The 13,111-nt window shown below is 57.6% G+C and overlaps 1 protein-coding gene across 2 annotated transcripts in view; it reads left to right on the top strand.

Annotated features, from left to right (window-relative positions):
* Positions 1–1,947: 1,947 nt before the first annotated feature.
* The window catches only part of TWIST2 (twist family bHLH transcription factor 2), a 55,154-nt gene continuing 43,990 nt past the window's right edge, over positions 1,948–13,111 (top strand). For both annotated transcript variants that reach the window (XM_006151936.3, XM_006151935.3), the window contains exon 1: positions 1,948–2,615. In XM_006151936.3, the coding sequence (XP_006151998.1) occupies positions 2,102–2,584 (483 nt within the window). In that variant the 5' untranslated portion in view covers positions 1,948–2,101 and the 3' untranslated portion in view covers positions 2,585–2,615. The remainder of the gene's footprint in view (positions 2,616–13,111) is intronic.

The following is a 13,111-nucleotide window of genomic DNA, read 5'->3' as shown; positions in this document are numbered from 1 at the left end:
ATTGAGGTGCCTAAAGAAAAGATGTGGTCCTGAGAAAGTGCACCCTGGCTACTGACCTGAGCCGCTGGCGGGGAGCACCACCAGGCGGGGTGGGACCTCAGGCTGGCCTGCAGCCAGAGCAGAGCCCCACCTCCCAAGGTAGGCTGGGGCCCCGGCCCTGGGCTGCTCCTGACCCAGAGGCCTCTCTGCTGGGCTGCTTCCTCTCAAACTCAACTGTGAAATCTTCCTGGTGGAGGGAGAGAAGAAGGAAAGCGGGGGAGACAGACGTACTAAGAGACACAGAAGACAGAGACAGAAGACCACAGAGGCCACAGAGCGGAGGGCCTGTCAGGAGCTGTAAGACAGGCTCCTTCCTATCCCTAAAAGTGCCCCTGGGCCAGGAAGGAGGACTTGTCAGTTGGCTTACTTAAATTTGGCCAGAGCCAGGAACTGGGTCCCTGAAGTCCCCCCCGCAAGTGACATGCAGGACTGGGGAAAAGCCACAAACCATTGCTGTGGCCTCTGAGTCCAGGTGTCAGCCAAAAGCCATTCCCAGAGGGAGCAGGCCCTCTGGGAAGAGGAGAAGCTTGGAAGGCAGTGCAGGGCGGGAGGGCCTCTCTCTCTCTCTCTCCCTCCGCCTGCATTTGGGCTTGAGAAGCTATTTTGCGTGGCCGCCATGGGCCTTCCAGAGCAGGGCATGGGGGCCAGGGCTGGGCGTGGTGGCTCAGGACTCCCCTTGAGCTGCAAAGCCCACGGGTAGAGCCCGGCAGCGCAGAGCGCCTCCCGCTGGCCTGGGTGAGAGCGCGGCCCCTCCCCAGCTCTGCCCTCCTGGTCCTGCTGCTGGGGAAACCCAGGGGCGCCAAGGACCTCACCAGCCGTCCTCAGTTTCCCAACATGATGGTCACGGCCCGCGGGCCCCACCTCGTGGCCTGCACCGCCTGGCGTTCTCCAGGCCGCGGGTTCAACTTCAATAAAAGGGCCCAGCCGGCCCTTGATCACGGGGACAGCCGGCTCAGGCCGGCCTAATTGAGCGCGGGTCACCTGGGAATAGGTTCAAAGGCATCAGAGCCGTAAACCACCTCCAGGCCCGGAGCCAGAGCGGCCTGGCGAACAAAGAGCCCCCGAACCACTTCAAACGCGCTCCGCTCGGCGTCCAGATGGCGCGGGGCCGGGGTCCGCGGCGTGACACCTCCCAGACTGCCCTCCCGCCACTGCCTACCCGCGAGGGGCAGGGCGAGCGCAAAGCACGGCCTGGGAAGGCCACCCCTGCCGCACCCTGAGCAGGGTCAAGGGGAGGGTGGGCCTGGGCCTCCTCGGAGGCTGGCTGTGACCTTTAAAGCTCTTGGAAGCAAAAAATCAGGAAGGGAATCGGGGCTCCCCAGCAAGTCGGGCTGAGAAAGGGTCCCCGGCACGCCACTGGCCCAAGCCGGGAGATCTCCATGGATCCTAAGGGCGCGTCCATGCGGAAGGGCTTCTCCTGGGGCCCCGGTGTCCACAAGCCCACGGTCTGGCGCCAGGAGACCTAAACGCGCGACCCCCAGAGCGTGCGGGTCACGCCGCCGATCGCTCAGCTTCTGGCGTTGGCCAAGGCGCACTCGGGTCCAGGCTTCCCCGAGACTCCCCGCTGCGTCCTCACCTCTGAAAACCGCGTCTGGGTTTGGACTCCGGTGCCTCCTGCACCGTCGCGAAACCCGAGCCTCGCAGGAGCAGACAAAGCCAGGCCCGCGGGCGGCCAGCACCCGGGGTGGGGCGCGGGCTGCGCGCGGGGACCCTGCTCAGGGGTGCCGGCCACGCCGGGGCCAAAGGGGGAGGCAAAACTGAAAGTGCCGCGCCGGGGGCGGGGGGGCCGGCGGAGGCCCCACAGCCCCGCCTGCCCCGGCCACCGCGGCCAATCAGCGCGCCGCCCTCGCTCCTGACAGCTATTTAGCAACCCAGCCTGGCTAGAGTTTCCAAAAAAGTTAGAATAACTTCCTCTCCAGGAGACCTGGGTTTTGCACAAGCCGGCCTTGAAATCAGTCTTTAGAGCAACTCCGAGAGCGAGTGCTCAGCGTTCGTGAGCTTGGCCAGCGGCGCGCGCTCGGCGCCCCGGCGCCCCCAGCCCCACGCGCGCCGGGCGGGCGCCATGGAGGAGGGCTCCAGCTCGCCCGTGTCCCCAGTGGACAGCCTGGGCACCAGCGAGGAGGAGCTCGAGCGGCAGCCCAAGCGCTTCGGCCGGAAGCGGCGCTACAGCAAGAAGTCGAGCGAAGATGGCAGCCCGACCCCGGGCAAGCGCGGCAAGAAGGGCAGCCCGAGCGCGCAGTCCTTCGAGGAGCTGCAGAGCCAGCGCATCCTGGCCAACGTGCGCGAGCGCCAGCGCACCCAGTCGCTCAACGAGGCCTTCGCGGCGCTGCGCAAGATCATCCCCACGCTGCCCTCGGACAAGCTCAGCAAGATCCAGACGCTCAAGCTGGCCGCCAGGTACATAGACTTCCTCTACCAAGTCCTGCAGAGCGACGAGATGGACAGCAAGATGACCAGCTGCAGCTACGTGGCCCACGAGCGCCTCAGCTACGCCTTCTCCGTGTGGCGCATGGAGGGCGCCTGGTCCATGTCCGCCTCTCACTAGCCGGCCGCCACCTCCGGACCCGCGCGCCAGGGTAGGTGCTGCGAGCCGCGCGGCGCACTCTGCTGCGGCCTCCGCGTGGCCTCCCCTTGCCTCCCGGCGGAGGCCTGCCGGGTCGCGGCGGTGTGGACGGGTGCGCTTTTCTTTGTAATACCGGACGGGGCTGCGGGAAGCTCCTGCACCCCAAGACCTTTTGCAAACTTCCCCGCAGCGCGAAGCGGTGACTCCCATACGGTCCTAGGCGCTTCTTAGGGAAGTGTTCGCGTTTTCCATTCTCGCTGGTGTGTGGGTGTCGCAGGTGATTGTTTTGGGGAGGTATCTGAAGAACCTCCTAGGGCCGGCCAGGGGCAGGGAGATGAGATGGGGACCCGCCGCCCTTTGTGCCCCTCGGAGCGGAGGCTGCCCGGGAAGCTGCGGAGCAGGGCCCTGCGCGTGTGTGGCTTTGCCCTCAGTCGTCGCGCGGACGCCGCTATCTCCCTCGCTGCTCCTGCAGGGCGCCCGGCTCGGCGCCTTGGGCACAGACGTGCAGGCCAGCAGCGCTGGGGAGGGCGGGCAGACACTGCCCTGCGCTGGAGGCTCTCTGCCCAGAGCAGCCTCAGGGCTGGAGGCCGCCCGCGCCGGGAGCACCGGGGGGTCGAGGGCGCCGAAGGCGCGGCCCGAACACCCGCCGCGACCCTCCCGCTGTCGGCAAGCAGGTGGAGCCGACCTAAGGGTTGGGAGCTTTAGGTCCCAGCCTTGAACCTGGAGACCTGGGAGGGGACCCGGTGCGCGCGACTTTCGGGCCGGCGGGGCGGCGCGAGGGTCCAGGCTGGGAATCGGGTCTGGGGGGAAGGGAGGCGGTGCGCGCCCGGTTCCCGCCGGGGAAGGCACTGGGGACCAGCTGCCAGGAGCACTGGAGCTCTGGTTTCCTCTGGAAAAGCGCTTAGGGCGTCCTGCACCGGCTCCTCCTCGCCACAGGCACCTTACAAGTCCCTTTAGACAGCTCGGGCCAGGGCCGGCCGCGGAGGCGCCGTGGTCTCCGAAGGCCCTGCGAGGCTCGGGCCCCTCTTCCCGCGGCTTCCTGGGCACTGCAAGCGCGCAAGATTTTTTTTTTTTTTAGGGGGAGGAGGCAGGTTAAAAATCCTTCTTTCTCAGTATGTTTAGTTTCTCTCACATCTTGAGATGTTTTTATAAAAGCCTCCACTTCACACAGAAGGAATTTAGATTAATCAAGGGCGCGCAGCCGGCCGCTCTCCCAAACCTCGTTTCTATGTGTTTCTGCGCTGCTGGCCAGGGCAGCCGCGAACTCTGCTCAGGCAGAGGTGGAGTTTCTTTCTTTTGTTTTGCTTTCTTTTTTTTTTTTTTCTTTTTCTTTCTGGCTCCCCCTCTTTTTAGCTTTTATTTCTGTGTTACTGAAAATTCTTTTGATGAAATAACCCACTAAATTAGTGACTGTTTTATAGTTCTTGAAAAAGAACTTTTAGCAGAGAGTAAATTGTGAGAAACTTCTCTTGTTTTTGTCAAAACCAGATGGGAAGTGTCTCGATCACGTTCTCTAGGAAAGGTCTGGATTGGCTGAGCACTAAACATGGCAGTGGGCAGCACTCGTTCTGGGCTTTGCAGCCCAGATCATGAACGCCCGTGAGTTATTCCACTTGCCCCTTGTTCCGTCCCTGGTTTACAGTACCATCTGAAGTAAGAGCGAGCAGCTGAGGAATGTCATCTTTTTAAACACACACATCAAGCTTTGTTTAAGGAAAATGTCAGCGGAATTATCGTTAAGACTGCCCTCCAGAAAATTATAGAAAACAAATATCAGGAGATATGGCCCTGATGTGAGAATTTAGTAGGAACATTTACAATGCATTTTAAGATGACCAGGCTCCTTAGCACTTAAGAGAATCAGACATACATCACAAAGAATATGTAAAACTAAAATGCAGCTTATTTTATAAGTAAACAATGACTGTTTACATTACTTATAAAAATGTAAATGAGAACAGTGTGAAGAGCTTCTCTGGAAAAGTCCTTTAAATATGAGAAATAAAGCAGTTACATGTAGAGTGAGTTCTCTATGTTGTTCGTACTGGTATATTACTGGCCGCTTCAGATGAGCTGCTCTCTGTAGGTAGATAGATACTGTCTCCAAGAAAGGAAGAGGAGCACGGGCCCCGCCACACGCCAGTCATCCGTGCACTTACGTGTATTGATCAGGCGGACATTTTTATATTCATCCCGTCGACCTCCCTGAGCACAAATGCCATCCTACTCGGCCGGATTTCCTGGAAATATTGCTAGCTGGCATTTGCTGTCTGGAACGATTTCAGGAAGCATTCATTGTTTCTATCAGCAAAACTTCGTGAGGCGTTGCTGGTACGTACGTGCTTCTTCATTGTGAAACGTTTTTGCACACATGGTAAAACCTGTCTGGGCTAACAGCAGCAGCGGCGAAAGCCCAAACTGTCCTTTGATAGAAAAGAAGGCTGCACACGGAGGGCTAGGACTGGTGCTAACATTTATCTTAACTTTCTCTGCACCTGGCATTTAAAACCACAATTAGACAATAAATCAGGCGCCTGGACAGCCAGCTGGGTCCATCTAATCGAAGAACCTCAGGAAGCGTTTGGGTATTCTCATGAACGGCCCGAGGCAGAGCCCGGGCAGCAGGGTCCGCAGCACCTGGGGGAGGAGAGGTGCCTGTTACGTCCAGCCCCAGCCCCAGCGTCTGTCTGCTCGCTGTTGTGGGGTGCAGGGAACATCGCCGACCTCCGCAAAGGGTGCACAGACTTCCAGCGCGTTCCTGCACTCGGCGGATTAGAGTCTTCTTCATTGAATTATTCCTGAGCACTTTTAGTTACGTTGGAGAAAGTGTATGCCCCCCCCCCCATGTGTGGAAGCCTTCTCCTCCTCCTGAAAATTTACTTCTTCGAGGTGTTTGTGAACTGCTATATTCAGAGTGCCAACTGGCCTCCAAAGAAAATGAATTTTCCTCGGAGAAAAACAGAAATGCAGAATCCGCGTAGAGCTTCCGATGACTTGGAAGAAGAGAGGCAAGGCTGAGCTACCTGACACAGGAAGCCTGTTTCGTTACAGAGTTCCCGGCCGTGGGGGCTGAGGCGGGAAGTTGGTCTCGGTTGTGTGGTTCTTGTCCCCTTCCACGTCCACAGTGTTCTGTCACCCTTGCATAAAGCAAGTCTTGCGACTCCTTTGGCCAGAGCCGGGACCAGGGGATGGGCCTCGGACCGGCTGGTTGAGGTCATTTAGATGGACTTGTGTTTTGCGGCTCTTAGACCTTGATCCGGAGAGGGTCGTATCTTCATCTTAGCTTTGCTCTGCTCTGGGCAGACCGCAGAATGCCAGACTCTGAGTGCCTGGCAGAAAGAGTATAAAGTAAACTTCCAGAGCAGAGCACTGTAACTCATAACTTCAGTTTAAATCTGGGCTTTGAAAAAACAAATATTTTAATAAGGCAATTTTCAAGATTGAACTTTTATGACAGTTTTTAAGCTTGGTATTTATACTAATCTATTCTCACTGGTGTCTTTAAAAGCCCCGTGGATGCATGCTGGAATGTCTGTTTACGTTTGGGTCTCTTCCTGGGAAAGGGTAAATGTACGCAGAAAGCAGACCAAACACAAATCTGTCCTCTCACGAAGACTTCATGGAGGAGGCAATGAAGCTGGAAAAGACGCGTGAGTTACTGGAGCCGAGAAGGGGGAAGCCGTGAGAAGAAACAGCAACTAGGAGATACAGAACGGATGCTTTCAAAGGAGAGCCGAGATGAAACACCCCAAACAGGAACTGCTTACAGAGGTACCCCACATGGTCACCTGAGCCTACGCATGGGATAAAATTGCACAGAATTAAAAACACACGCTCGCACACCTACGCATGTGCACGTGCACACATACAAGTGCATATAAAACTGGTGGCATCTGAGGAAGGTCTGGGGACTGCGTCATGTCAGTTTCTCAGTTGTGACACTGGACTATGGTTTTGTAAGATAACATCACTGAGCGAGTGAGTGATTAAGGAGGGAATCTTCTTATACGATTTTTTACAACTTCATGTGAATCTGCAATTATCTCGAAATTAAAATGAACAAAAAAGGATATTGCACAAGAAGTTTTTAAAATTCCGTATTTAAATGAGCAAGTTGCATGAGGAATTATTACTATGCTTTATCTCAGAGTAATAACTAAAAATGTGCCTTGAGCCACCACCACACTTTTTTCCTGATAATGCACATGGGTGCATTGTCGAAACTGCTCTTGAGAATCTGAGGGGTCTGACTGCATCCCCAGCGTAAGGTTGACTAGCTGTGGCTCCCGGTATTTCTTAAGCAAAGAGTAGCACCCGGAAATGTAAGCGGAGGAACACCAGTCCCAGCAGGAAATCTGTTTATTCCTATACTCAGTAAGGAAGTTATTTTTCAAAGCAATTGGGAGAAGCATTCACCTGAAACTGACGTTGCCTTTGCTTCGAGGAGGCAAAGCGCACGCTGACTCGGTCACACATATGTGCGTGCACAACCACGAGACCAGTAATTTGGGGAATTATTCCCCAGGAAGTGCAGAGATCGCAGCTGTTGTGTTTGGAGCTTTTGCTCGGTGAGGGAGAGGGCACGTGGGTTGGGAGGAGGCCGCCGGAGGTCAAAACCTAAACTCAGTCCTGGGTAGCTTAAATTAAGATACTGAGGTGCTGGCTCGGTAGTACAGCTTCACATGCGATCTGATTATACTGACTGCGCCTTAGTTGAGTGTCTATTTTGGAAGCAGAAGGATGCCTTTACTGATGTGACTTGTGTGCTGAGTAAACTGAGGCACAGTGGGTTTGTTAGTGATTCCTCATGGTTATCACTTCAGAGGTTACCCACGTCCCGAAGTGGAAAAGCCAGCACCTGTGTTCTCACACGAGGAGAGGTCTCTGGCTCGTCGAAAACAGTCACTGAGAACTCAAACAGTGCTTGCCACGCTTTATTCTTTCACCCACACTCCATTGTGCTGAATAACTGGATGATCCTGTGATTATGAGTCAGAATCTGGTCTGAGAGCTGAGTGCCAGCGTCCCTGAGCTCGCTGCGTCTCCCTCCGCTGCTGCCCTCGCGCACTGGACCGGGGAGAATGGCTGGCCCAGATTTGGACGCTCCTGCCGGACTGCAGCCTGGCCGCCCACCTCCTCAGAGCAATGCCTTTGAAACTGGCAAGTTGCTTCTCTTAGTTCAGGATTTTCTCATCCCTTAAATGAAAGGCAGGGTTGAAGTCAAAGAACTTTCTATTACCAAATTCTGTTATTCTGGAAATTTCTTCTGTCTGTTAAGCTCATATGCTGCCTTCAAAAATAGCCAGCGGTGGTGGGGTGGGGGGACAGAAAGTTCAATTCTGCTGCCCAACGTCCTGCTGCAGCCCATGCTGCATGCTTGGAGGCGCACTCGCGTGGCTCGGAGTGGCCGTGGCTGACAGGGGCGACTGGGAAAGGTCCTGGGTCCAGAACCTCACAGGCCACGTCTGCGGTGCAGCCACAGCTAGAGCCTTTCAGGAGCTCCAGGCAGAGAGCTTGAGCCGGAGGACCTGGGACCGCTGCGGAGGGAGAGCGCTCCCTCCTGGAGAGAAGGGCTCGACCTTCCCTGTGAAGGCAGCGTTTCTGCTGTGGTGTAACCTCAGTGCCCCACAAGGCTCTGGAAATCCAGCACGAGCCTGCCCCTCTGAAGGTTCTAGAAACCGTTGCTGCTTCAGAGGCAGGTGGGGGTCCATGCAGGACAGCTACCAAAACAAGCAGGCTCCGGAAGGAGAACCCAGGCTGCTGCTTTGCAGTCTCTGACCCCCGCCGTCTGTGTGCTCTGCCTCGACGGTGCCTAAGTCGAAGGCTAGCAGCGCCATCTTCTAGCTGCCGTCTGGAGCTGTACACCCCTGTTCTCAGTCTGTTAGGAGATTCGGGTCGAAGGGTGTCACGGGGTCAGAGGTTGCAGCTAGCTGCCTCCTTTGCCATAGGGTGAGTGCCTGGTACCTGGGGCTTGTGCCTATCACTCAGACGTCGGCCCGGCAGATAGACAAGGCCCTCGCCTGCAGGTTTGGCAAAGTCTATATTTAACTCGCTGTCTTCCAGAAAGCACGCGGGTTTTAACTCTCATTCCTCGTCTTGATCAACGCGTGATGAAGCAGCTGGAGTCTGTAGGCAGCGCCCAGACAGCTGCAGAGTGGGGAAGCAGAGGGTACGGGCACCTTCTCCTTTTCAAACTGAGCATCAGCATGTCTGTCCACATAACTTGGTGTGCTGAAGAGCATCTTCATCGAGAATTAGTCCTCCTGAAATGAAATAATTCCAAATTGCACACTACACACATGCTGGCCCCCGCCTTCTAAATCTCTAGACCCCTCCTGGCCGTCTAACCTGCTCTCTTTCAGCACACTGTGGGAGTGGGGGGAGCCCGAGAGAGATGTGGCCGTTGGCACGTCTCCTGTCTGCTGGGCAGTTCTTCCCAGCACCTCTCCCGCCCTCCCCAGCCCAGCCTGCCCGAGTACACTGTTTCTCCTTCAGCTGAGATACCATCTTGTAGGGAAGTGTTCATGGCATCCGTGCGGTGTCACATTATAAAAAATAACGGGGAGGAAGCAAACAGCCTGCCTCCTGTCCTCAGAACGGCTCATTCACACACAGGGGATAGGGCGTGATGGCCAGGGCTTCCCGCGAGGCGCGTCCAGGCATTCCGGAGTTCAGTGCGGCTTGCAGACTTGCCCCCACCCCTGCGTGCTGGCCGCGCCCTCTCCTTAGCTGGCTCTCAGTGCCGTTTCTTACAAGCACCTTCCCTGATTCTAGAGCAAAAGCACCCAGCCGCTATGTCTTTACCCTAAGGAGCCTGGTGTGTCCTGTTGGCCGATGTTGCTGCTGCAGCGTGATGCGCTGTAGCCCCCAAAGCAGCCTGGGCCCGAGTGGGGTGGCCCGAGTGGCGTGGCCCAAGGGTGCAGCCCAGCTGCATTTTGCTATCCTCCAAGGAGTGGGAGAGCTAGAACTTATCCTGGGAGTCTTCTGTGTGATCACTGTTCACACAGACTTGCAAGCAAGCAGTCTCCTAATGATAGAAGTAACTTAGGAGTATTGTGCTGGGTGTTAGACCATTGCCAATGCCAACACTCTCTTTCAGACTGTTTTTTGAAACGAGAAATTTTCTTCTAAATGAGCAGAGGGTGAGCACTACCCCTCACTTCTCTGCTCATCGCAGACCTGCTGTCATGTCATGGCCTTTCTCGTTCCGTTACATTTCAAAGATGAGCGAAGTTACGCGGCTCCAGAGTCGGCCCATGTAGCTCCCTGTGTGTCCCCAGCAAGCCTGGATGTAGTGACTGGTCGTTTATAACGTGTCACACAAAAATGCTAACTTCTTCAGGATGACAAAGACAGATGACTTAGGAGGTGCGCAGGAGGAGTTCACAAGGAACTGGGGCGACCGAGAGGGTTTGGGCACTGAACTCAGAAACCGAGGCTCTGGCCTCGTGCTGACTGCTGGGGACCCACGGCCTCTTCCCTCGGCGTCCCTCGGAGACTTAGGGAACTGTGCTTTCTCAGAACAAGCACCCTGTCCACCTACCCAGAGAAAAGCCAGCAGGGCCACCTCGGCGCAGCAGCAGCGACGCCGCAGGCAAGAGGCCACCTGTCACTGCAGCTCAACAAGAGCTTGCAGTACCTTCACCGTCCATCTGCTCCAGGCATCCACACCGCCTTGTGAGGGCTTTGGGGACATCCCAGAGGTGCCCGCTTCTGAGGCTTCCCAACCACAAGTGCTTCAGGGTCAGAGACAGAAGAGGGTCCCAGGACTGGGTGGTCAGACAGGGATGTGGTTGTGTGCAGAGTGAGGACCTCGGATGAGGGTGCTTGGATGGCTGAGGATGGCCGTGGCCGCTCAAAGCTGGGGGCCTATGATGTCAGAGCCCCTTCATGACTTGAAGGGCCCTTCCCATGGCTCTGCTGGCTGTGTGCGAACAGCTGCCCCGCTGCCCTGGGGCTTCCCTGGCTGTGGGGGCTGAACCGGCCCTGAAGTTCCCCAAGGGTGCTGAAGAGAGTCGGAGCGAGCCCAGCACGGCTCAGCCTCGCCAGGGCTAGTGAGAGGAAGTGCTGGCTCAGCATCTGTCCCCTCCCTGCTGGATCGAAGAGCTTTCGGTTTAACCCGCAGTCGAATCCGTCGTTAAAGCCACGGCCCGTCTGGCTGTCAGAGATTGCACCCGGCCGCATCTCAGGTCTGCAGGGGGGACAGAACCAGCCCTGCCTTGCTGAGACACGCTAACGGAGCTTGGTCTGCTCGGACAGCAGAACTCTGAGCGGTGAGAGGGGGTTCTGTTTTCAGGCAACAGGCAGGCCTCGTCCCCCGGGGTCCTTCCACGGGAGCTGACCGGAACAGAGCGCCTCGGAGCCACGTTCTGGGACACCTCGCTAGTGTACAGTTTTCTGAAAGTTACAACAGGCACTGTGTAATGCTGACTCTGCAATTTCACTTTTTTTGACCAGAAAGAGGGAAAGGGACAGCGAGGAGACACGAAGGCCCGCGGAGTCCCTGGGCGCCCCTGTGCCCGGCTCCCTTCTGCGTTACGAAACCGAATGTGAGAGCTTTGAAATGTCTGTGACGACATGTGGTCGGCCGGCTGTCCACAGTGGCGGTTGCAGGCAGTTGAAGGCATTGTCTCCAGGATGGACCTATGTATGCATTCCGTCCCCCCACGAACTCCTCTGACGTGCTGGTGTTCTTGTTTGGGACATGTTAATTGGACAGAAACCCACCTCTGCGCCTTGGTAGGAGGGAGGCCAGGTGCTCACGTGCATCTGCTGGGCCGCCCGGGTCAGGGGTCTGCATGCAACCTTCCGAGGTCAGCACATGTGCCGGCTGGGCCTTGGTAGCCAGGCCTTCTCTGGGTCTCAGTTTCCCCAGCTGCAAAGGGGTAGAGCGAGTTTCTGCTAGCATTGCAGCTAGAAATTCCGTGACCCAGCGATTCCACGGCTAGGCGGCTCCCCTGCACCTGTGGGACAGGCCCCTGTAGCCTGCCGGGGTGGGGAGGGGTGGGGGGCGCAGAGCAGTCCCTGGGCCCGCTCGCCAGAGGGGAGAGCACGGTGGTGCCCATGACTCGGGCGGGCCGCTAAAATGGGGGTGACTGGTGCGTGAAGAGGAAGGAAGCACCAGCACACGTGTCTGCCAGGCGGCCCCGAGCGGTCACGCTAAGCTCAAGCAGCCAGCTGGAAAGGGCCGTGCGGCATCAGACGAGCCCGCCGGCGAGGGGAGTGCAGAACCAGCAGGTCCACGGGGTGGAAAGCGGCCATCAGGGGACTGCTTCCTGGGGAGGGAAGGGTGTGGACCAGGTAGTGACGCTCAGGCAGTGGAGACTAAATGGCCCCAGTGACACATTTTGTGTGATGTGTGTTTTACTGCCACAGCCAAAAAAGGAAACCCCTAGACCCAGACCATGGGCAGCCCTGGTAGCTGGTGGGACTTGGGGTGGCTGTGTCAGCCCTCAGGTTCACCTTTCAGAGACCGGCTCCGATTTATCCTCGGCGCTCAGCACCGCCCGGGCGAGTGTCGACCACTTTCGTGCCTCCTAACAGCGCGTTCCTTCCGCCAGCCGTGTCCTCAGACATGCACAGAAAGCCAGCGACAGGCCAGCGATGGGCCTCACGCCCCGACCGCGCCCGCCTCTGCCTGCCCCGATTTCAGCACTTTCAGTCACACCTTTTGAAGCCTGGCCAGGGCCACGGGAGACCGAGTTCTCACCTCTGGGGGCCGGAGTGCAGGCCGGGGAGTGGCCAAGGCTCTGCACCGCCCACGGCACCCACTAAACAAGCGGACGCGTTTCTACTCTGTAGCGGGGTGGCCGGGACCTGTGCGCCGCCTCAGTGACAGGGAGAGACCCACATCGGCTCCTGCAGGCCACACCCGCAGATCTGTTCTCGGGACCACTCAGGCTGGTTCGTGGCTCTGTGCCCTGCGATGGGCTGATGCCGGCGCCAGGAGCTGCGATTCCTGCTCTCCTGGGGGTAGGTGCGGCCCCCAAGAGAGGGCAGGGGCGAGTCTTTCAGGTTCTCCTGACCTGTTAACCCTCGGCAGGTCCCCGAACTGCACCAGAAACACCCACCCATGCGGGCGGGCGGGCAGGGGTGGCTCCCTAGCCCCCCACTGTGACCCAGTCCATCTCCTTTAGGCGCTGTCACCTTGGTGGCCTCACACAGTCCGATTCTGAGACACTTACAGAAGCCCCCAGAGCGTGTCGGCTCCCAGAACTGGTCGAGTTTGGGGAATCCATTCCGAGGGCTCTGCAGACCCCGGAGCTCATCAGAGGAGACAACTCCAGCAAGAGGGCAAGCTGCCGGAGCGGAGGAGAATGCATGGCTCCCACCCCAGAGAAGCCCTGGGGGCAGGGCGGGAGAGAGGGCTGCAGGTGGGGGCGGAAGGGCCGGGCTGTGGGTCCCTGGTGGCTCCTCTATTAAATTGTGCAGTCGTTTTGATGACAACCTGGGTCACTGCCACCAGCCAGACACAGGTCGGTCTCCGGGCCCTCATCCGTCACCCCACGG

The sequence above is a fragment of the Tupaia chinensis genome, unplaced genomic scaffold (assembly GCF_000334495.1).
Source record: "Tupaia chinensis unplaced genomic scaffold, TupChi_1.0 Scaffold000332_1, whole genome shotgun sequence".
NCBI classification, from domain to species: Eukaryota; Metazoa; Chordata; class Mammalia; order Scandentia; family Tupaiidae; genus Tupaia; species Tupaia belangeri.
Note: the sequence above shows the minus strand (reverse complement) of the source record. Positions and strands in the feature narration are given on the sequence as shown.